The sequence below is a fragment of the Elephantulus edwardii genome, unplaced genomic scaffold (assembly GCF_000299155.1).
Source record: "Elephantulus edwardii isolate Elephantulus edwardi_28Jun2011 unplaced genomic scaffold, EleEdw1.0 scaffold00015, whole genome shotgun sequence".
NCBI classification, from domain to species: domain Eukaryota; kingdom Metazoa; phylum Chordata; class Mammalia; order Macroscelidea; family Macroscelididae; genus Elephantulus; species Elephantulus edwardii.
The window spans coordinates 9,630,559-9,655,548 of NW_006399765.1; the positions used below are offsets into that span (position 1 = coordinate 9,630,559).

A 24,990-nucleotide genomic window follows, 5' to 3' on the forward strand; every position below is an offset into this window, starting at 1 on the left:
GTCCCCGTGTCCCCGGCGGGCGGGGAAGATGAATGGCCGGACCCTAGGCCCACCGAACTCCGCATGCAGGACAGAAGCGGGAAACAGAGGTGTTTGCTGCGGGTTCTAGTCACGAAAGGGTCGAGCGCTCGCACGACAGACCCCTGTCATTTGCGAGCTACGATCGGAGCGTACAGTGCGGGACCCCAGACCCGAGCGAGGGACTTGCTTCAGCCCGGCTGACAAGGGGTCTGCCCGCCTGGCTGGGCAAAGAGTGCTGGGGAGAACCCGGAGGCCGGTAGCACGGGACCCCGGCCATGACTGCAGCGCGGAAACGAGGAAGGGAGGGGGAAGGAAAGGGCAGCCAAGCCCCAGCGGGCCATGCCGCTCGCCACCCGCGGGCCGGGATGAGGCGCTCACTCACCTGGGCTGCAGGGAACCGCCGTTAGTGCAGCAGCAGCAGCAGCGTCGGCGGCAGATAGAGGGGCGGGGGAGGTGGGACCGCGCAGGCGCGCTGAGGATGCCGGGCCCGCGCAGGCGCGCTGAGGCCGCCCGCCTCGAGAACTACCGACAAAATGGCAGCCGAGCCCGGAGAGGCCCGGAGCGCCTTCTTGGCTGTAGTTTTTTTCCCTGAGGAGCCCCTTCGGGGGAAAAAACCCTAAACTAGACCTGCTTGGAGGGAGGGGAGTTGAGTGTAGGCCGGCTTTCTCCTTTCCCTGAGTCACATCCTTCGTCTGTAAAGAACCCTGAAGGCGTGGCATTCCTTTGTTACCTATGCCCCGGGGGCCAGTGAAACACCAAGGTCATGAGGCAATAAATTTTACAGAAGGCACAGAGCAGCTTATCTAGAACCCAAGACTAGGGTCTCCTACTTCTCAGTTCTCCACAATTCTCTTAAACCTTCCAGCCACATCATCTATTAACTTATCTTCTGACATTAAAAATCAAATATAAAAAGCATAAAAAAATCTCTACAGGACACAATCTTTTTTTTTTTTTAGGACACAATCTCTGGACCTAAAGGATTTTTCAGCTAAAACTGCTTTCCAGCCAGAAACCACTTATAACTGATCTTCCAGTAGTTTCCGAGCCTATAAACCACACAAGTTTACCCATCTTTTTCGGAGCCGCTAGGGGATTTGACCATCTAATTCTCTTAACCAGTGGGCGGCGGTCCGGAGCTCCATAATGCTTAATGATCAGTGTTTTGTTTTATTATTAAATTTTATTAGTTTTAGTGAACATTTACAGAGATTTTGGGTTTTCATTCATTCATTGTTGCACTGTTTTCTCTACCCTCCTCCCCAGTTCGTTCTTCTTCCCCCCCCCCAATGTCTGTTTTAATTGTCAAAATGATCAGTGTTTAATATTAGGTATTAGTGAGTTTGATGCACCCATATTAAAGTTGGGCAAGTGAAGTATTACCAATTATCTAAAGGGGAAATGTTTTTTTAAAAATTTCCCACCCCACTGTTGCACTTTTCTCCATGTCCACTCTTCCCTCCCATTAGCTTTTCTTTTTTAAAAGTATAAGAAAAAAAAATTGTTATTCAAACCCTCCCCCCAATGTTCATCATATATATCCCTTTTAAACAGTTCTCTCCCTCATCTGTTTCAATGCAGTATACATTATTTATCCCCTTTCTCAGTCTCCCCCTCAACCCCTATGTCAGTTCTTTTTTAACAATGGCATTATGCCATATTTGCCTTTTTGTGACTGGGATATTTCACTCAACATAGTGTCCTCCAGGGCCACCCATTTTGTATATTTCATGAGTTCCTTGTTTTTCAATGCCACATAGTAATCCATTGTGTGAATATACCAGAGCTTCTCTATCCATGTTTGTTGATGGGCACTTGAGTTGTTTCCAACTCTTTGCTATTGTGAACAAAGCCAAAATAAACATAGGTGTGCATCTATCTGTTTGGGTAGCAGTTATGGTTTCTTTGGGGTATATTCCTAGTAGTGGAATTGCTGAGTTAAACGGTATTTCTTTTTCCAACTTTTTGAGAAAGCGTCATACAGCCTTCCATAGTGGTTGCACCATTTTATACTCCCACCAAGAGTTACTAAGGATTCCAGTTTCTCTGCACCTCACCAGCATTTGTTGTTTGTTCTGTTAAATTTTGCTATTCTTACTGGAATGAGATGGTATCTCATCGTTGTTTTGATTTGCATCTCTCTTAGAGCTAGGGATTTTGAATATTTCTTCAAGTGTTTGTTGGCCAGCTGAATGTCTTCTTTGGTCAAGTGTTCATATCCTGTGCCCATTTTTCAATTGGGTTTTTTACCTTTATCTTGTTGTAGTGTGTTTTTATTTTTTGAAAACTATTTTCAGTTAACAAATTGTGCTCCTGCTTAATAATTACTACATAAATTGTTCAGACACTGGCTATATTTTCCATAATGCATCAACATTAATTCCATTCCAGATATTTCCCTTCTGGTAATCTGGTTTACCTGTCCCCTTACCCCGTTCATGTTGCCTTTGACTTCACTGTAGACCATTTAGCCTCCTGGAAATAATTTTTGAAAGGTGTGCGATACTTATGGTAATTTTAATTGGATGAGTCAATCTATTTGGCTAAAAAGGGACATTGAGAAGTAGTTCCATTTCAAGGCTCTTGAAGTTATCTAAAGGAGTCTCTCATCCAGTTGAGTAAATCTTAACATTCTGCAAATTAAGAGTTCTGTTCTACACTTACCCCCTCCCTCTATTGGGATCCATTTATTATTACAACCTTGATCAGACTAGTCATTTGTGATAATGGGTACCATCTAATTTTTCTGTCCCAGAGAGATAAGGCAAAACCAAACTCAAGTGCTGTTGGTTCTGACTCATGGTGACCCCTCATTTGGTTTCTGAAACTAACTTTAAAGGAGAAAATTAGATTCAAACTACCAACCTTTTGTAAGCAGTCCAATATGTAATACACTATAAAAATACTTGAGATTATTTCTCAAAGACAGTAAAATAAAAGAAAAAAAAAGTAAGTCAAAGGATAATCTCTCACAACCAGTACTTAAGAGATAAGATTTAAAATAATGACTGAGTGTTGAGTAAAATGAGGTTTGTCCCATTAGGCGAACTTCACAATAAGAAACAGTAAAAATAAATTAGTTGGTATTTTATTGGTAATTAATGTTGAGGTCTTTTTCTACACTACTATTAATACAGCTTCTTAACAGAGATATTTCTTTCTTGTAAATTCTATTTGCTGTTTCCTTTTTTTATATACTCAAAAAGGTTGTTTTTAAATTATATGCAATTTTAGAATGTAATCTATTAAACATATACAACATAAGAAGAGTACTTTGACTCTGCATCATGGGTTTAAACTCTCAACAGTAAAAGCTAAAGTACACTACAAACATCAGGACAGACTGAATGCATGGTATTTCCTTCAATAAAGGACATCCTGTGAAGTGATAAACTTGATGCAACACACTTGTGTATACTTAACCCAATGATGTTACACTTGGCCCAACGATGATATACTTGACCCAATGATGCAAATAACACTCAAAGCTCTTCTATCAAGTCATCTTTAAAGCCACACTAGAAGGCCTGTACATGCAGAACCCAATCTAGTCCCAAACATGGAACTTGTTCACAGTGACTGGACTGTTTAAAAAACTGTAAAACATCTTCAGAGGTCAAAGATTTCTGACCTGTCAAAGACATTCTGAAAGTCATTCTAAAAAAGAAGGTTCAAATACTTAGTATATTAATGGGGGGGCGGGGGAAGTCTAGGATTCTCTGCAAACTTCCTTCGAGAGTAACAATGTTCTTTTGGATATAGTTTGGGACTCCAGAGGGGAAAAAAAGTGCTGTACAGTCACCTAGGTACCTTAAAAGGCCTCCACACTGTCAGTCACAGATCACCAGCTCTACCAGCCAGTCACCAAGTGCTGGACACTTCCCAGTCCTCTCATCTTGAGTTCTTCAAGGAAAACCTACACAAAGTCAATGACAAGGTCAGGGACTATAAGTGGTAGGTGGATTTTGCAGCTGAAGCTTAAGTAGTTTTCGAACTGGTGAAGGATCTACTTGTTCCATGCTTCTCTTCCCTGCAGAGGAAGGGAGAAGGAAAGGGAAAAAAAAATCTCAAACTTAAATTGAATCCGTATGACATTTATTAAAAACTCCCTATGTGGTTTCTGTGCCTGACACTACAGTGCACTTCAACGACAAGTTATGAGTCTCTGTCCTCAAAGAGTTGGCAGCCCAGGAGGGGAGCCAGTTACAAGTATAATCACTGAAAACTTTTCAGGATATAAATTATACAGGAAACAACTCATCTTTTTCCTGTGAAGCTGCTGTTGGAATTGAACTACCAGAGAGGCACATTTGGATTAGCAGTGCAACTCCCACTAAAGCTCCCTATAGCAGATTGTGTTAAATAAAAAATTTAAAGTGTGTATAATAATAGGGAGCCTTGGTGGCCTGGAGTAAGAAACTGCACTGCAATCCCCCAGGCATGTGGTTGAAATCTACTACCTGCCCTGCGGAAGAAGGATGGGCAATCTCCTCTTGTGTGATTACTTGCTTCTGAAAACCCACTGGAGGGTCAGCTAGCTATGAGTCGTTCTGACTCAGCAGTACACAACAAGAACAATGTAACAAATAATAAAGGTCTGCAAGACATTTTTAACAAGCTGCAAACAACGTCAATGTCATTTGAATCAATACTTAAAGAAAAAAATAAAACCCCCAAAATTTTTCTTCAGACTTGGATTTACCAGAGCACTAAGTTTCATGAGTATTTCATTCTGTCCAGTGTACTTCTGTACAGTTTCTAGCTCGAAATTTGCCACTAACCATAAATACTTGTAACATATTATTATTGCTGATGGTGGGACTTCTGTTGTTATTAGGTGCAGTCCAGTCAACTATGACTCCTTTTCCTGTGCCCACTTCATCATCTCTGATATACTTGTTAAATGCTGTCAAGTATGACTCAGAGACCCTACAAACAACAGATCTGAACTCTGCCCTATGCTATGATATACTTGGGGTTACAGAAATCATCTGATACAGTTGTTACTCTCTGGAGTTCCGGTTCAGAAGTAGACTTTGTGTCTGAAAGGCTGGTTATCCGAAAGAAAACAGGCTATGCCATCATCCCCTCAAGCGGCATGCTTACCAAGCTGCAATGACATCTTCTGGAGACACTGGGTACTTTCATCCATAAAGGAATGCAGCTGCATCACTGATCCTTGCAGTTCATCCATCTGCAGACAACAAGAACTGTTAGCTCTAAGGAGCAAGTGACTTTGCTGTTCCTCTAAGATGCTAGGCAAGCTACAGCAACAAGAGCTTTGTGGGTGTTGTTCTTTCCAGTTGGAATATTTCTACCCAATGTTTTTTTGGTTTGCTCCTCTGTATCTACATTCCATTATTCTCCAACTCCAGATCTATATGACATCTAATAACAATACATCATATCCTCTGGCTTCTGGTGGGGTTTGGTCAGTTAAGGAATCCAATTAGCAGGGAGCTGAACAAGGCCAGGGAGCTTATTACTCAGTACGGCTCCTGGAAAAGCAACCTGACAGCATAGCAGGTTTGGTGCTAACTGGAAGGTTAGCAGTTCAAACTTATGAGCCACACCATGGGCGAAAGATGACACAATCTCCTCTCATTTATAATTTTATTGTTGCTAGGTGTCATTCAGTATGACTCAGAGACCCTATGAAACAAGATCTGAACTATGTCCTCATCTGTGTCATCTTCACACACTGACACATTAAAGCCCACTGTGGCAGTCACCGTGTCATCCCACCTGGTCAAGGGTCTTCCTCTCCTTCACTCTCTACCTTTCCAAGGAATAGACTCTCCTAGCAACATGCCCAAAGTACATGAGGTCAAGCGTCATCATCTTTGCCTCCAAAGATCATTCTGGCCGCACCCTCTCCAAGACCTATTTGTTCTTTTGGCTGTTCAGAACTCTTTTTTCAACATCACAGCTCAGAGGCATCAAGTCTTCTTCTGTCATACTTATTCACTGTCCAGCTCACAGATGCATAGCAAGCGAAGGGAAAGACCATGACCTCAATAAAACACACCTTTGTCCTAAAACTGACATCATTACTCCTCAACAGTTCCCTGACTGCAGACTTTCCTAGTGCAACACGTTTCCTGATTTCCTGACTGCTGGTACCAAGGGTGTTGACTGTGGATCCAAGTAAGATGAAGTTGTTGACAGCTTCAATCTTTTCTCTATCATGATGTTGCCTATCAGTCCAATGGTAAGAATCTGTTTTCTTGACATCAATATTTCAATCCATATGGAAGGCTGTATTCTTTGATCTTCTGCAATAAATGCTGCAAGTCCTCCTCCCATTCAGCAAGCAAGATTGTGCCATCTGTGTAACACCAGTTATGGTTAAGTCTCCCTCTGATCCTGATGCCACAATCCTCTTTATAGAGTCCAACTTCCTGAATAATCTGCTGAGCATACAGACTGAATAAATATGGAGAGAGAATACAACCCCGACACACTTTCTTCTTAATTTTAAATCATTTAGTGTTCCCTTACTCTGTCCACACAGCAGCCTTGGGGTCTATGTATAGGTTTCGCATGAGTACAAAAATCCAACAGAGGGTCATCTTGAATTGGAATCAACATGACAAAAGTAGAATTATTACTAATTTTTTATCGAAATTTTAATGAGTTTATAGAAAACTTGGATTTCCATTCATTTATTCATTGTTGCACACTTTCCTCCCTCCCAGTTTGCTTTTCTCATTGAAAAAAAATTCGTTCACTGTTGTACAATTCCCCACCTCACCCCAATTTTTCTATGCAGATCTTATTCCGGACTCTTGTCATGCAAATACCTAATCACATATTCCTTTTACACCGTTCTCTCCTCATCTGTTTCAGTGCAATGTACATTATTTATCCCCTCTTTTCTTAGGTTCTCCCTAAGTCCGATGTCAGTCCTGCTTTATAACAGCGGCATTATGCAGTATTTGAATAAGATACTTCACTCAACATAACGTCCTCCAGGGTCACCCATTTTGTACAATTCATGAGTTCCTTGTTTTTCAATGCAGCATAGTATGAATATATATGTATGTATATAGTATGTAGTATATATGAATATACTGCAGCTTCTCTATCCATTTGTTTCTTAATGGGCACCTGTGTTGTTTCCATCTCTTTGCTATTGTGAACAATACAGCAATAAACATGAGTGTGCATATATCTGCTTGGGTGGCAGTTCTGGTTTCTTTAAGGTCTATTTCAAGTAGTGGAATTACTGGGTCAAATGATATTTCTACTTGCAACTTTTTGAGAAAGTGCCATACTGCCTTCCATAGTGGTGGCACCATTTTACACTTCCACCAACAGTGAATAAGGGTTCCAGTTTCTCTCCAACCTCACTAGCATTTGTTGTTTGCTGCTCTGTTGAATTTCACTATTCTTACTGGAGTGAGATGATATCTCATAATTGTTTTGATTTGCATCTTAGAGCTAGGGATTTTGAACATTTCTTCATGTGTTTGCCATCTGAATGTCTTCTTTGGTGAAGTGCCTGTTCATATCCTGTGTCCATTTTGCAACTGGATTGTTTACCTTTATCTTGTGGTGGAATTATTACTATTTTTATTGTTTTTACAAGGGCCTTCTTGAGTTGGCTGTTTCCTACAACTGAAAGTCCTAGCTCTCAAAAGCAGAAAACTATGTGATTTTCTCTTTTTAGTTGTCATAGTAACGGCTCTTCCCATGGTTTCTTTGGGCTCAGACATAGAATGAATTGTCTCTATGCTGCAAATTACGTCACAAATTCTTATGGTTTTAAAATACCTTTACTTTTACAGAGTAAAAGAAAAATCAAAACTCATGGCAACCTCACAGGTACAAAGAACTGCAGTATACCAGGTATTAGGGTATTGACTACTATGAATGTTCAGAAGCAAATTATCAAACCTTTTTTTTTTTAAATTTAAAATAAAACTTTTTATACTGGTTCACTTACAAAGCTCTTATACATTGTTTTTTCACACCGGATATATCCCATTTCCTTACCCACCCTTCCATCCACCCATCAAACCTACGATTAACCACCTCTCCCTGAAACCTTTCTTTTTAGGGGCCTATGGATAAATTTGAATTACCAACCAATCAGTTAGTAACTGAGAGGTAAAGGATTCTGAGACTTTGTCTGACATACTTTGGTCATGTTGTAAGGAGAGACCAGTCCTTAGAGGACATCATGCTTGGGAGAGTGGAGGGCAGGCGCAGGAGGGGAAGGCCCTCTAGGAGATGGACTGATTCGGTGACTGGGGTGATTGGGATAAGTGTATCAGAGACAATGAGACTGGCATAGGACAGAACCGTGTTTAGGGCTGTTGTACATAGGGTCGCTATGAGTTGCAAGCGACTCAATGGCACATAGCAACAACTACTTATGGTTCACCCTCTAATTTCTTTCAATCTGTTAAAAGGTCAGCACAGAGAGGCCTCATATTTGGTTAGGAGGTTTCATGTCGACTCTGACTCAGAGGGACCCTATAAACAACAGACCAAAACGATGTCCTATCCTGTGCCATCATCCTAATATCCACAATTCTTAATCCAAATCTTGCAGTCACTGTCAATCCATCCCATTACAGGTCTTCTCTTTTGTTGAGACTCTGTTTTTCCAAACATGAGCTTTTCCCCACCACAGGCTGTGGCCTCCTAACATGTCCAAAGTACTTCAGGCAGAAATCTGACCATCCATGAGTCTAAAGCATCGCCTTGCTTGTACTTCCTCCAAGGCAGATATGTTTTTTCTGTTTGTAGTTCATGGTATATTCAATGTCCTCCAACTTATCATTCAAAGGCATCAATTCTTCCAGGGTCTTCCTTACTCCAGTGTTCAAATTTCAGAAGCACAAGAAGCAAATAAAAATACCATGGCTTAGGTCAAGAGCACCTTCGTCAGTCATGTAGTCGTGTCATCTGCATAATGTAGGTCATAGATGAGTTTTCCTCCAATTCTAATGTTAAATTTTTCTTCATACAGTCCAATTTCTTAGACTACTTGGTCAACATTCAGACTGAATAGTTATAGAGAAAGACTACAAACCTGATGCGCATCATTCCTGTAGTAACCTGGAGAGAGGATGAAAGGCACCCAAGCGTCGAGGACTCTCCTTTATAGGGTCGCTGGGTCGCCTGCGACTCGATGGCACTTAACAACAATAACATCAACAGAGCGAGATCAGCTGGCCCAACGGACAGAAAGCGATGCTGCCAAGTCAAACGTGGATGACTTTTAATCTGCGGCCCTCGGGCCTGTCTTTCATTGTTTTTGTTCAGACATTCCTCTGGGTCGTATAGCCCTGGTGTACAAGTTGCCGTACAGCGGTCACTTGTGGTTGCTGAGAAGCTGAACACGGTGACACTGATGTGTCAAATGCGTTAATGGTTGGTTACCGAATGCGTGCAGAGAGTGGTGTGGAGCTCCCCAATTAAAACAAGCTTGGAAGGAGGAGTGGCATCCACTTCTGTAATAGCTTGCCTCCGGAAACCCTATGAACCTGGAGAAAGGATGAAAGGCACCCAAGCATTGAGGACTCTCCTTCATAGGGTCGCTATGAGTCGCCTGCAACTCGATGGCACTTAACAGCAACAACAACAACAGTATCCCCCCCCAAAAAAAAACCAAAACAAAACAAAACAAAACAAAAAAACAACAATATCCCCTTGTTCTGTTCAAATTACTGCAAAGTTAAATAATCCAACCAAACAGACATAAGCCAACTCACCACCAACTCCATATAATCAAAAACCTTGTTCTCATTCTGTAATATTTTCTGGTAGTCTGGCTTTGTATTTAGAACCTCATTCTGAGAAGACTTAAGATATGCTGTAGGTTGCACTTCAACTTCAACAATTTTGTCTTCAGTTAATTTTCTAAAATCCAAACAAAACAAGAAATTGGTAATTATTTTCTGAAGAAGGTAAACCAAAGAGCACCCTGGAAAAGACTTAGAAAGTTGTATTAACTTGGATCAATATTTTTTCATTCTACTGTGGGTTTCTTATTAACAAGAGATTTTTTTTTTAAAAAAGATTATTTGGTGTTAATGTCTTTATACTACCGAACTCCAGGTAATTCTAGAGTTGACTAAGTCAGTTGAAATTCAGGTCAGATGACTCCACTTAACAGTAAGATCCATATATAAATAAGACTATCTCTCTTACAGCAGCTGGTGGATTCAAATCACCAATTTTTGGTTAGCAACTCAACATTTAATGCAGAGTAAGAATTAGTAAACAGGATACACAGAACTGTGGTGGCCTAGTAGGAAAACAGAGTGCTGGCAACCCAGAGGCAAGGGGTTCGAATTCACCAGTTGTTTCCCAAGACGGGAAATCTCTCCCTGTGAGATTTACAGCTTCTGAAAATTTACTAGACGGTCCAGCTATAAGTTGATTTTTACTTGACAGCACATAAAACAACATCAAAGTGTTCGCTTCATATACTAAAACTAAAACTTCATATACTAAAACTGAAATGACATAGAGAAGATTAGCATGGCCCCTGTGCAAGGATGATATGAAAATTCATGAACTGTTCCATATTTAAAAAACAAAACCAAAACCCAACAACAAAAAGATAGAAAATTTTAAAGAGTTAGATTTTTTAAAAAATGAACTTTAAGAAAGAATTCTTGGGGGGATTGTGTACCAATGAAGGAGTTTTTCTTTTCCTTTTCAAGGAGAGGAGCGAACTGGGGGTGAGGGTGAGTGGGTGGGGAGAAAAGTGCAACAATGAATTAATGGAATTTCAAAATCTCTATAGATGTTCACTGAAATTAATAATAATTTAAAAAAGAAGAAATAATTCTTTTAAAAAAATGCTTACCCACTTCAAATGAAGAGGATGTCAGGTTTATAAAAACTGATTATAACTCCAGTATAACCTATTTCTCTTTATAAACTCTCTCCTGAGTTTGTAATTCTGGCAAGATGACACATGGTTGTAATCTTGCAAAGGGATTGGGAAATTTACTCCAAGCAAATTAGGTAAGTGTGGCCCACTGAGGGGATCTGTCAGTTTGTAGTCTTGAAGGGAAGAGTAGATATATAAAAATGAGGCAATACTATGGAGGTAAAAGGGGATTGCACTACAACCAAGAAAAGCCAATGACATCATCTATCCAGGACCTGAAGAACTAGATTATACCTGGCAATCAATCACTAATGGCCAGTCTGAGGAGGACCACAAAAGATGGATCCTGGCAGAAAGGGAGAAAACTATAGAATGGAAATAAAATTTTAAAGAAATCAATGTATTTGAATTTTGTAAATAAACTAGAATAATAATATTAAATAACAGAAATCTAGACTTTCTGGAATAGTTCAAATTAGATTTCTCAAGACCATTGCACTGAGATACTCCATATCTTGAACTAAAACTACCCTGAAGTCATCTTTTTAACAAAATAACAGATTGACTTATAAAATGAAAAATATTACCATGAGACCAAATGGTAATTACTCTAAAGTAAAGAATAAAAAAATACCCCATAGGTAAGGTAGGTAAGGGGACAGGAAAACCAGATTGAACATAAATTATGCAGGCAATAATTAATGAATATTGACACACTATAAAAACAATGTAACCAATGCCAATGAATAATCTGTGTAACAATTTTTAAATGGAAAGCTAATTTATTAGGAGCCCCAGTAGAACAGTGGTTAAAGCATCTGGCTGCAAAACAAAAGGTCAGTTGTTCAAATTTAGTTACTAGCAGCTTTGCAGAACTATAAGGCAATCTGCTTCCATAAAGATTTACAGATTTATAGCCTTAGAAATCCTATGGGTCTATTCCATTCTGTCATATCAAGTTGATAAGAGAATAGACTAAGTGATAGCGGGTTAATTTACTGTATAAATGTTAGTAGAAAATATGACAAAAAAAGACCACATTTTGTTTCATGATCATTCCCATGTATTATATCTCATAAAATCAATCACCATTGATATATGAACACTATTATCTCATCCATTTTTAGATCCTACTGGATCTTTCCTCCTTCCTTCACCCCCTCCCTTCCAGCCACCAAATACTGCAACCTCGTGACTTCCCCCACCCCCAGACCTCCTGCCCTGTCTCCTTCCATCATTTGGACATTTATATATATTAATAGTTATCCTATTTTTACAGTAATGGTATTATGTGGTATTTGTCCTTATGAGACTGAGTTAGTTCACTCACTATAATGCTCTCTAGCCTCTCCCACATAATTTAGTATTTTTGAAAATCATTGCTTCTGAATGCTGCATAGTATTCCATCGTGCGAATGTACCACAATCTCTCAATCCATCTGTTTACTGATGGACATTTGGGCTGTTTCCATTTTCTTGCTTTTGTGAATAACACTGCTATGAACATCGGTTAACAACAAAAAAATATGTAAGAGCCAGGAGTAAAAAATATATCCATGGGGTCCAGGCCCAGCATCCATGTATTAAGGACCTCTGAGACCCAGGAGGGAGAAGTATAAAATTAAAGGCAATACATGACCATAGCAGCAACCATGATAACCCTATATGACAAATGAGGTTCCTTCCCAGAGCTTGAGCACTGTTGGCAGGGAGCTTGCTGGCAGACTGAAATGCTTCTGAGCTCTTAATAGCAGAGTCGAAAGAGATGCAGCACTTGCCTGAGCAGAGGTCAGTGGCTGAGGCCAGGCTCCAGCAGGACCCGGCCTTGAGGGACAGCTGAGAGGCCCAGCCTGCTTGTGAGCACAGCGTTGAGCAGTCTTAACAATCCATATCTTGGCTGTCTTAACAAACCATACCTTGTTCCTGGGGTGCTCCTATTACTTCCAAGGTGATTTTTATCTCAAGTTGTAGCCATTACTTCTCTACTAAATTTCATAATCCTCAGTATGGTCTCTGAGTTCTGTGTGTCCACTGTAAGGAATTATGGCATCCAAAGGAAGTAACTGTCATAGAGAGGGCAGCTGGTATCAGAATTGGTATGAAGGTTGGAGCAGAGATCTATTTCAAATCCAGTTTATAGGAATCATCTTCAAGTTAGTGATGGTGATTCTCTGTCCCTCTCCAGAAGTCAGAGGACTCCACAATAACAATTATAATTTACTGATCGCCTACTAGGTGTCAGACACTAAACATTTTTCACTAGTTTAACACTCACAATAACCCAGTCAGGCAGCTATTAACATTATCTCCATTATCCAATGAATAGCCTAAAGCTTATGCAGAAAAAGTGATTTGTCCAAGGTTGTATAACTCAAAAGCAGTTAGGATTTGTAGATAAGCAACTATCTTTCTTAACTGATAAGCTAAGTTAAATATCCCAAGTCATCTGAGACATTATCTTCATCAATAGAATATGTAAAGAATAAATAAAAATACCTGACAACGCTCAATGACTAGATTGGAGAGAATTCACAAAACATAATCCTAATAAGTAGTTGTTCTGTACTATGAAGCTGCTTTTGAAATTAGGGTTTTGGTTATTGTTTTAGAAGTCAGTTTCTAGGCAAGATTCTGTTTGTGGGGGGTGGGGTATGGAGTTTGAAACCACTGGTTTAGGTGCCAATTAAGTAAAAATCTAGTATTCTCCCCCTTTCTTATCCTCCAGAGGCAATGATTCTCTCTCTCTCTCCCCTGTATGACCTTTTTCTTTATTCCTTTCAAATCTCTGACCACCCACAAAAGCCCTGGCTAGTAGTGTCTTCTACACCAGCAATTCCAAGGCCATATTCTTACTGTTGGTCTTTGGTTATTGTTGACTGTGCCTGAGGTTGTCAGGTACAGGGATGAGTCGTGCCTATCTACCCCAGGACATAAAACAGCAGCCAAGATACAACTCTGCTTTCAGGCAGAAAATAGTGACAGTTCTAGATACAACTCTGCTTTCAGGCAGAAAATAGTGACAGTTCTTTTTCTTCTCACTGCCCACTTAAAGTCAGAACGCTAAAATACACTTTGTTGTTGCTCTTATGTGCCATCAAATCGTCTATGACTCACAGCAATCCTATTACGTACAACAGCTCTTAACCCTGCTCTATTCTGAGCCTACTTTACAGAAGATTACTAAATTGGTGGGTCTGAATCAATTCACCATTCAATGTGAATTGCTGTTAGGTGCGACCCTTCAGCTGCCTCTGACACATAGTAGCCCTCTGTACAACAGAATGAAACATTGCACAGCTCTCCACCATTCTCCTGATCACTGCTGTTTAAGCGCTCTGTTGAAACACTGTAGCAGTTCATTCCCTCGGTGTTCTGCCTCTTTTCTACTGATACTCTACTAAGAATGACAAGCTTCTCCAGACACTGCTCCCTGCTGGTAACACGTCCAAATGATGTGGAACAAAGTCTCACCATCAATGCTTATCAAGAGCTTTTTAGTCATACTTCCTCTAAGAGTGTTCATTCTTCTGGCAGTCTACAATACATTCTGTGTTCTTCACAAACCCCATTAATTAAAAGGCAGTTACTCTATGTGGGTCTTCTTTAGTCAGTAACTGTCTCTGAACACACAAGGTGAGTGAAGATGCAGTGGTTTCAAACAGGTAAACATTAGTCTTCAAAGAGACAGTTTTGCTTTTCCACATTTAAAGACGTCTTCTGCAGCTGATTTGTCCAAAATTGAACTAACAAAATGGAAACAAATTAAAATCAAACAACACAAGGCAAACAGACAGCTCCCTATTTTCAATGCATAGCTCTAACCTGGATGATATCTCCTCAGCTTCATTCTGGTAATGAAGCAAGAGCTGGTCCCAACTGTGACGTTCAGAAGAAAATCTGTACAATGAGAAAAAAAAAGTTAATAGTTGAGTATCTCATTCGGAATCATTCAGGACTCTAACACATTTAAGATTTGTACCTGTGATTTTAAGGTCTGAATAGAAAGTCATGTAAGGACTGGAAAGATCTTTAAGATGTTATCAAAGTAATTCAAGCAAATCAAACATGATTTCTTAAATTAACCTAGATCCCATTCTATGAAACTGGCCGTCAATATAGCCCATGAAATTCCAATATGCAGGTTTATCATTTCTAGCACCAACAGAAACAACACTTTGAACAGACCATTTATTAATCATTTTTCCTAGATTTAATTATTTTCCCTATATGGAGAATGAGCTTAAATTTTCCAAGAAAGGTTCTTCCATTTTCACTCACTTTTCTATGTATTTCTTCATCTCAGTCACTGAGGCTTCCAGAGACATATCTGTATTATTTCTGGAATACATAAAAGGATTAAGAGATTAACACAAATGTTTCCCAAAAAGCATTTACTTCTGCTATTATGATGTTGTTGCTGATTGCCATGGAGTCAAGCATGCCTCATAGTGACCATATAAACAAAAGACCCGAAGCCGTTCTATAACTATCGTTACTTATCAAAGTTCATAGAGTTTCCAGAGGCATATTGTTTAGGAAGTGGAAGCCACTCCTGCTTCCAAACCTGTCTTAAACAGGGAGCTCCACCAAACACTGTCTGTATGGCATCTGACACCCCAATGGCACAAGGTTCAGCATCATAGCAACCCCAGGTTACCTCAGTACAGCAAACTGACAGAAGAGGGCTAAACCACTTAGAAGAACATTTCTCCAAAATATATTAACAACTGACTTTTAAATACAAAGGCCCTCAAGAGGTCTTAATGACTATAAACTAAAGAGGCTTAACACGTTGCTGCACACTTTTAATTGACAAGCATGCTTAGAAACACTTTTTCCCCCTGATGTATTATCGTCATTTGCAGCAATGTGTTAAATAAATAACAACCAATATGTTGTTGTTATGTGCCACTGAGTGACCTGCAACCCTATGTACAGCCGCTCTTCCCTGTCCTGAGCCAGTTTCACTAATTCCAACACACCAACCCCCATTGCCCAGTTACTATATCAATCCATCTCATCTGGGATCTTCTCCTGTGCTATCTCTTCACCCTTCCAAGCATGAGATCCTTCTCCAAGAACCAGTCTCTCCCAGCCATGTGTCAAAGTATGTGAGACAGAGCTTCAAAATCCTAGGTTCCATGGAGAGACTTGTTTTCATCCTCTCCAAGACAGACCTACTTATTTTCTTGGTAGTCCACGGTATGTTCAAGCCTCTTTTTCTGGCACCATAACTCAAAGGCATCGATTCTTCTTCTATCCTCCAGCTCTATGAAGTATTACAAATTATCACGAAGACCATGGCCTAGAGTAGGCGTATCTTAGTCTCTAGACTGACACTGTTGCTTTTCAGCACTCTGGGGAGGTTCCTGACAGGAGATTTTCCCAATGCAATTTGTCTTTTGATTTCCTGACTGCTGGTGTTAAGAGTGTTGATTGTGGAGCCCAGCAGGCTATAATTGTTAACAACCTCAATCTCTTCTCCATCTGTCATAGTGTGCCAACTGGCGCAGTGGTGAGAATCTGTCTTCTTGATGTTGAGCTTCAATCTATATTGAAGACTACAGTCCTTGACCTTCTGCAGCAAGCGCTTGGGGTCTTCTTCATTTTCAGCAAGCAAGGTTATGTCATCTCCATATTGTAGGTTGCTATTATAGGTGTCTTCCTCCAATCTTTATGCCACACTCCTCCTCGTAAAGTCCTGCTTCCCGAATGATCTGTTCTGCATACAGATTGAAAAGGTATGAGGAAAGAATGCACCCTTGACACACTCCTCTCCTGACTTTGAACCTGCAGTGTTTCCTTGCTCTGTTTGGAGGACTGCTTTCTGGTCCAGGTATAGGTTTTGCATAAGCAAAATCAAGTGTTCTGGTATTCCCATTTTATACTCAATTAAGCCACAAGCTGAGTGAATGGACAACTGTTTAATTAAAGTGAAAAATCTTAAAGAAAGAAAATTTATAACAGAAAAGGAATTGTTTTACCTTTCTGGCTTTTCAAAGCATTTCTGAAGAGTTCCATCACTTTCTAGTTTATCTGCAAAATGTTTTAGTTCTTCAGAAATAGAAGATGCTAGAAAGAATAAAATGGCGTGTCAGAAAATAAAAGAGCCTATCAATTTTCACAGTACCAGACTTAATTGGGAAGAAAATCCTGAGACTATGGCCCTTTAGCATTTTCACACCTAGAACTGAACTTGGGGAATCAACTTTCAAACAATACACAGGCCCATAAAGTGAATAATAATAATAATAATTCCAGGGAGGAATATAGTCCTCAGTACAATCAGCCATACAAGACCAGAAGGGTACCATGTGTCCTAATCAGAAGGCAGGAAGAGGAAGGGAAGAACAAATGGAAACAGAGAACCCAGACAGAAAGGTAAGAGTGTTGTTACATTGAGAAGATTATAACCAATGTTAGGGAACAAAATGTGTATAAACTTTTTACTGGAAAACTAAGCTACTTTTGAAGATTTTACTCAAATCACAATAAGAACTTCAATAAAGAAATATCACAGTCAGCTATTAACAAAAATATCACACACTTAAGACTGCCTCAGCTTCATGGTCCCTGTCATATTCTAGTCCTGATCTGTCCCTGAAAATGGTATAAATATGCAGAAAGGTTTTACCTTCCTTGTATAAAATGGAAAAAAATTCTTTATGGCATTACTTGACTGATGAAAAGCAGTTAAAAATGTATAAAACTGACATTTTATTCTTTTTAAGAGACATGAACCTAATGGCAATGGAAAGTCAGGAAATGTGCAAGAGTGCAATGAAATATGGGAGGCAAAGTCATTGGTATAAGATGAAAACTCTTCCACTTACACCTGAAGGGAGCAGTGGTACCTCTGAAAATCCACTGAAGAATCAGCTACAGGTCGGTTCTGACTCTGCAGCACAAAACAACTTAGACCTGAAGAGTGTATCATTATATTCAGGTGAAGAATGCAGAGGGAAATGGTTTTGTCAGTAAGCAGTCAAGATACGCTGGGAAATCTACAGTAATTGACATGATGGTATAAACAGAGAGAAATCATTTTCACTAGCAAGTAAGTCTAAATTCACATTTATTTTTTTTATCTTCTAAGTGGTTAACAGTATTTTTTTTTCTTTTTCAAATACTTTTTTGTTGTTATCATCAGTTTTGGTTTTCTTTCTTGTTGTGTATCATCAAACTAGATCCAACGGACACAGCGGAAACTGTTCCTTCTCCAACGGGGGGCATCTAGTGGATGCTCTGCTAGCTATTGTCGGTAGAATAGCTACTACCTAGAGTTGAAATGGATTCTTGGGAGAGAGTACTTGCAACTTAGAAAACAAACAGTACATTTCCTTAATGTATAAAGAGTTTCTACAAGTTAATAGGAAGAAGACAAACAGGCCACATCTCAGAAATTAACAAAGTAGCACAAAAAAGAAAGTACAAATGGTTCTAAAAAGATTTTAAATGCCTTTGAAAGAAAATGGAATGTAAGTGAAAACCACAAAATGCCCTTATCATATACTGAATAGTCTTAAAAAATCTGTTCAATAAAACTGTGTAGGTGAAAATGCCGATGGATGGCGAAGAGATTGAGATTGTTCACAGCTTCAGTTTGCTCGGCTCCAGTCAACACTCTTGGCACCAGCAGTCAGGAAATCAAAAAGCGTATCACGATGGGAAAGTCTGCTGTTAGGGACCTCTCTAAAAGTACTCAACAGCAACGGTCTCTCTCTGGAGACTAAGGTGCGCCTGATACAGGCCATGGTCTTTGCAATCGCTTGTTATGCATCAGAGAGTTGGACAATGACTAGAGAGGACAGAAGGAGAGTTGATGCCTTTGAGCTGTGGTGCTGGGGAAGAGTACTGAATGTACCATGGACTGCCAGGAAAACAAACAGATTCATCTTGGAGAGGATTAAACCAAGCTACTCCTTGGAGGCAAGGATTCTGGGGCTTCGTCTGACATACTTTGGACATGTTGCCAGGAGGGACGGGTCCTTGGAGAGGGACATCATGCTTGGGAGGGTGGAAGGACAGCGCAGGAGGGGAAGACCCTCTATGAGATGGATTGATTTGGTGACTGGGGTAATCAGGATGGGTGTGTCAGAGGCAGTGCGGGTTGGCGCAGGACAGAGCAGGGTTTAGGGCTGTTGTGCATAGGGTCGCTATGAGTCACAAACGACTGGAGGGCACATAACAACAACAAACAACAAGGTGAAAATGATAAGATAGGCACTGGCATAAATCAGTGATCAAAGAATAAGCCATTATCTCTATAAAGATTATCTGGTAATTCTTATCATTTCCTTTGACCTTGTAACTATAATTCTAGTTTATCTTTGTATTTGCATATATGCCAAATGGCTATTGGTCTTAATACATAGTAAAAGTGTTAATTTCACAAAAAGTGCAGCCAGAGTGCTCCTTGGTGGCAAGGATGCCAAAATTTCTCACATAATTTGGATATGTTGCTACAAGAGGCTATTCCTTAGAAAGGGGTATCATGCTTGGGAAGAGTGGAAGGTTAGCAACAGAGAGGAAGACACTCAATGAGATGAATTGACATACTGATTGCAGCAATGGCCTTAAGTGTGTCAGAGGTAGTGAAGATGGCACAGGGTTTAGATCTATTGTTCAAAGTTACTAAGAGCCATACTCCGCCGGCCAGAACTTAACAAGTATGCACAAAAAAAACTATTCAATATAATTTACTATAACAGTAAAAGGCTGGGAAGAACTTTAAATGCCTATCAAAAAATAACTACTTATGGGGGGAAGGACTGTATAACAATGAAAGAATTTTACTTTTCAAAGAGAAGCGCGAATGGTGGGGGACAGGAAGAAAAGTGCAACAACGAAAGAATGGAAATCCTAAGTCTCTGAAAACTTTTCATTAAAATTAATTTTTAAAAAAGTAAAAAACAAACAAACAAAATCTAAAAAAAAAAAAACACACCGAACTAGGTAAGTCAGATGTGATGCTTTTATGTAATGCAATTACTAAGTATATGGCTATCAAAGTATTAAGGTATATCTGTTTAAGTGTGTTGTGGAACACTGCAAGATAATGAGGCAAAAAAGACAAATATGTGTGCAACTGCGTTTCTTTTAAAAAACATGTAGAAGTATCTGAAACTGCAATAAATCCTTCCGCAAGGACACAGCTGTTGACTATGGCTGCTTCTTGGGAAAAGAGCTAAGACTGGGTGTTGGTGATAGGAGGTGGCTTCATTTTCACTTGTGCATCTCTGTATGGATTCTGATTTTCTAAAATAAGAATGGCAATTCTGTGAGCATGACACTGGCTCACTTTCAGAAAGGGGACAGCCCTGGATCGAACCACACTTTTTTACCCCAGTAGCTTACCTTTGGCTCTAAAACTTTCAAGATTGAAGCCTTTAGTACCACTTAGGAAAGGTTCCAGTTTCTGAACGGAGAACTAAGGAAAGAAAAACACTGTCAATACAATCACCAAGATTTTCAGGCCATTCCTCAGTTTGTATAATTGTATAATGTCTTATAAATGTAAAAATTAAACATTTTCCTATCTAAAACTTTTCACATATAAGTAGTCCTGGGATTCCAGAATCAGTTTTGTTTTTAAGACAAATTTGTCTTGACATTGCAATAGTTAGGTGTGGTTCACACCTAATAGATAAAATAATCAAATAGTCCACCTTAATAAATAGCAATCATGTATCTTTCAATGCATAAAAAAAAAGTAAACATTTTCAGGTCCACCAAAACATCTTTAAAACAATACGAGCATGTTGAAGCTTGTTGCAAAGGAGTGCCTATTTGTTATTAACTATTTATACACTTTGAATTTATTATAATAGGCTTTGCAGAGATTGGTTTCTAACTACAGGACACACTTGTAAATGGGGATTTCTAACCTAGAGACCACCTGAAAACAAAGTGATGAAGAGTAAACTGTTGGGTCAGACCACACCGTCAGATTTTCGGTTAAGGGGGTGGGAGTGGGGAGTCACTTAATTCACATAAAAGCCATGCTGCGAAGTTAAAAATTACTATGCCTCAAGCCTTTGTTTCTGCCTCTATGAAACAATCATTAGAGTGAATGAGCTACACTGGCCATATCTGGTGATTTGTATTAATGAGTGAGAATCAGTCTAAGAGCCACGCTAGCAACCAATAGAATGTAAGCTATTCCTTGGACAAGGTCATCAAGCTTGGAAATGATGGAAGGTCGGTGAAGGAGAGGAAGACTCCCAGTGAGTTGGATTGACATGGTGACTTTATAAATGTGTGTCAGAGATGATGAGGATGGCACAGGGTAGGGTAGGGCTCAGGACAGCTGTTCACAGAGTTGCTATGAGTTGTATTTGACTCAATGGCACATATCAGCAACAAGAAGAAGCAAGCTGACGGATAAAAGCCTTTAACACTGAAGTTCAAGAAACTCTGATTGGAAGAGAACTGTGGAAGGAGATCTTCCTGGGGGAAGGATGCCTCTGGGACCTTCCCAACCCTTGCCCAAGTGTCTCTTCATGTCGCACTTCAGTTGGATCCCGTTATTTCTGCCTATTCATATTCTGAGTGACTCCTGTCCTGAGGAAGGCATTGGCTGGCATCAGATCCATTGAAGAAGTTGGAAATCAGAGATGTATTTAATCTTTACCTCATAGGAATCAACCCCATGTTTTTATTCACAAAACGACTTAAGTGCTTATCTACAATCATGTAGGCACTCATTTGCCACATGAAATATTAACCTTTAAATAAAACTGTCCATTAATCACATAATGGCTTAACATATAGTTGGATCTGAAATTCCCACATGAACTTAAATTTTAAACTCCACCCAATATAAATTCCTATCATTTGCTGCTGCCAGGCAAAGAATGCTGCAATGGAGGAAATTATCTATCAGCTGTTCAGTTAGCAGCAGGAGCACTAAGGGAATTGGTAAAAAGCCTAGTTTTAGGGAGAAAGCAGTTGGCTAGGATTATATCGGGCTTTCAAATTAGGGAGAAGCATCTCTTAATCTTATCCAATGGACTAAGGTATTGATTTCTACTTGAATTTTGACAGCAAGTTGTTTTTGCTTGTTTTGTTTTTTCCTAAAAAAGATGACATTTCCCAGTCCCAAGCATCTTACCTGGAAACTGGAGAGGAGGAGTGCAGCGAGCCGCTTACTTTCTGCTAAGCTGACACTGATGTTTCTGCTGAGTGCTAACATAAGATACCATGTTAAAGAGCTGGACCATTACTTAGCAAAGCAACAAAACTGGAAAACCTCCTCCCTGGAGGTATAGTCCAGCTTAAGGCAAGACTGCCCAGGTGGCCCTGTCTGGTTAAGGGAAGCACACATCTATGTCACATTTCATTTTTCCAGAAACACAAAAGAATAAAATTTACCTATATACACACATCTTAAATATGCTATGAAAATACTTAACATTTAAATAGGCTATGAGAATATTTCTAGTTATTACATTAAAACTGTGACTTTTAATAAACAAGATAGATAACAAATAATAAAACTTTTTTGGACAATTCATATTAACTGTTAGAAGGAAATGGCACCATCTGACTATTTTTTTGTATGATTAGCAGTTATGTGCTAAAGGACCTAAGAGGAGTCCTTTAAAAATCTCTTTGAGGTAAGCATGACTAGCTCGGTTTTCATCCAAGGAACTGAAGCACAGAGGGGAGATGACATACCTGAGACCAAGAGTTAGTAGAAACTCACTAACCAAAAGTAACAGGTAACTTCCATTACAAAATCTGTTATTTCCCCATGCTGCCTTTCTATAATGACCTCTAACAATCAGTAACAAGTATTTGTTGAATGTTTGTTGTGTAAAAGGTATAAGGTAAATTATTTCTATACATCTCATTAAACCTTGAGGCAAGAGCTCTTACCAATGCCATTTTAGAGACGATGAAACTGAGGTAAAATTGGTAAAAGGTCTACAGGCAGCTTGCCCAAGGTAACACAGTGAGTAATCGGCCTGAATTGGACAAACTCCATCAACATTTTTCATAATTATGCCACTGAACTTTCAAATAACTCCAGGAAGTATGTACTATTTTTTTTAATTGTTGCCATTAAGTTTATTAATGAGTTATTAAGAAATCCCTATCTTTTTGCTCCTTAGCCTAAGCTAGCTTTTTCTCTTAATTCTCATTGCTATAAATCAAGAAAAGCAAGGTACTTAATAATCAAAAAACCCTGGTAATCAGAAATACTGGAGAGAGGTTGAAAGACACCCAAGCGTTGAGGACTCTCCTTCATAGGGTCGCTATGCGTTGCCTGCGACTCGACAGCACTTAACAACACAACAATCAGAAATAACTAAATCTTAATACTATCAGTGATTTCCCGTTATTCAGAACTTTACATCTACATGCTCTACAAGAGAGATAAAGATAGGGGTAATCTTAGGGAACTACTGAGGTCTTCTTGGCACATCTATGGAGCAGACAGCATGAGAATTGTTAATAGTCATTTTATGATGACTTAGTAGCTGACTTATTCCTCCTTAGACTTCTAGACATCTGATCACCTGGACATGAGCTGATAATCACAACAGCTAACATCTGAGAGTTTACATTGTGCCCCAAATTATATTACACATGTAAACTCATCTAATCCTCATGCAATCCTCCACGAGGTGGGTACCATTAGCATTCCAGTTTCCACAAGAAAGCTTTAAGGTAAGAAGCTAAGTAGCTTGCTCAGGGCCCCACCATTAGAAGGTTCTTCCTGAAGTATGCTAGACTTTCCACATTACATTTTGTAATTACATTACATTTTGTAATTACATTACATAACATTTTGCTAAGATAGTTACTATCATACAAATTACATTAAAATATGGCATCTCTAAAAAAAAAGTTTTCAGTCTAGCTATTTTTCTGTAACTATTTTCCACTATAAAACCCAAAATATAACCCTATTCACCTTCTATTCTATTGTAGGACATGAGGCATATAGCCCCAAGAAGTGATCTTTAACACTTCTGCTCATAATAATTACAAATTACAATTTTTTCTTTTGATAAAGATTACAATGGGCAACTAATATGACTGAAATAGTAATATTACTAAACACTTACTAAGCATTTTACATTAGTACTTATTATCTTAGAATAGCCCCACAAGGTGGGTAGCGCATCCATTTTATAGACGAGGAAACTGAGGCTCAGTGAATTCAAAAGAACTAAGTTGCTGCAAATCACACTCTAATAAAGTCAAGTCTATTCTCCTACGCTCTTTCAGCCAGACCTCACTGCCTTTCAGCTGAGTGGGAACATCAATGTCTTATGTAGATAGCACCCCACCTGTGATACCATGGTGAACGGGAGGCAATGACTTCCGACGGTTCGTTCCCTTCATACTTGCTCGTCGCCAGGATTGTCTTCTGTTTTGATGATGGACAGATTGTTCTTGCGGATACAAATGAAGGGAGGTGGACTGAAGTACTTCCTGGTGGCTGAGTTCACAATAACCCTCTTTTCTGGGGCTACAGTCAAGGTGAATTCTTTCCTTTGAAATGCTCTGAGTGATCTCCAGGGAGGTAGAGGATTTAGCACACTGTTCCACAAGACTAGGACTTGATTTCAATTGGTGATTAAGAGGAGTCTTAGACATCACTGGTTCCTCTTCTAGTGCTTATCACAAAAAAAAATTTAAGATACAAAAATCAAACTCATTACAACAAAACATCAGCACAAAAGAGCGGGAAATGAGAAAATGCATAAAACACCAAGGAAGGAGCTCCACAATCACGTGAACGTGTGATTCCAGATACATCAGGAGCCAGAAAGCCTGAACCCAAGAGGAAAGAGGTACTGAATTTCATTGTAACATTTACCTTTAACGGTCTCTGATTGAGTCACTGACATCATTCTGGAAGGAGAATCCTGAAAACAGAAGACAAGGTGATCTCCACATTTCAGCACCTGTCTCAGCTTTGGTACTCCAGAGTAGACCCTGGCCTCCCCAGGTTCCCTGACCCTCCCACTTCATCAACCAACTCTTCCCCAGAAAATATCACCTTTCCTACAAGGTCTAGCACAATCCTATCTTACCTCCTCCAAATAGCGTCTCACCAAGGGTCATCATCTACTCTGAACTTCAGCAGAATTTTTTTT

General features: G+C 39.5%; 2 protein-coding genes across 2 annotated transcripts in view; both read right to left on the bottom strand.

Annotated features, from left to right (window-relative positions):
• The window catches only part of NDRG3 (NDRG family member 3), a 103,107-nt gene extending 102,670 nt beyond the window's left edge, over positions 1-437 (bottom strand). Inside the window, exon 1 of the mRNA XM_006881501.1 lies at positions 404-437. The gene's annotated coding sequence lies outside the window, so the exon portion shown is untranslated. The remainder of the gene's footprint in view (positions 1-403) is intronic.
• Positions 425-24,744, bottom strand: DSN1 (DSN1, MIS12 kinetochore complex component). The gene is made up of 10 exons (XM_006881708.1): positions 24,711-24,744; positions 21,990-22,063; positions 20,234-20,306; positions 16,861-16,948; positions 15,155-15,214; positions 14,699-14,773; positions 9,747-9,894; positions 5,128-5,215; positions 3,968-4,051; positions 425-543 (listed from the first exon to the last, which is right to left on the bottom strand). The coding sequence occupies exons 1-10, from the start codon at positions 24,742-24,744 to the stop codon at positions 425-427; spliced, it is 843 nt and encodes a 280-aa protein (XP_006881770.1).
• Positions 24,745-24,990: the final 246 nt, after the last annotated feature.

Coding starts and splice junctions, on each gene's coding strand:
- DSN1 (XM_006881708.1), bottom strand. CDS start 24,744: ATGATGTCAGTGACTCAATCAGAGACCGTTAAAG. Junction 16,949..20,233: donor TGAAAGTTTTAGAGCCAAAG/GTAAGCTACTGG, acceptor TATTCTTTCTAG/CATCTTCTATTTCTGAAGAA. Junction 4,052..5,127: donor GAAGATGTCATTGCAGCTTG/GTAAGCATGCCG, acceptor CTTCCTCTGCAG/GGAAGAGAAGCATGGAACAA.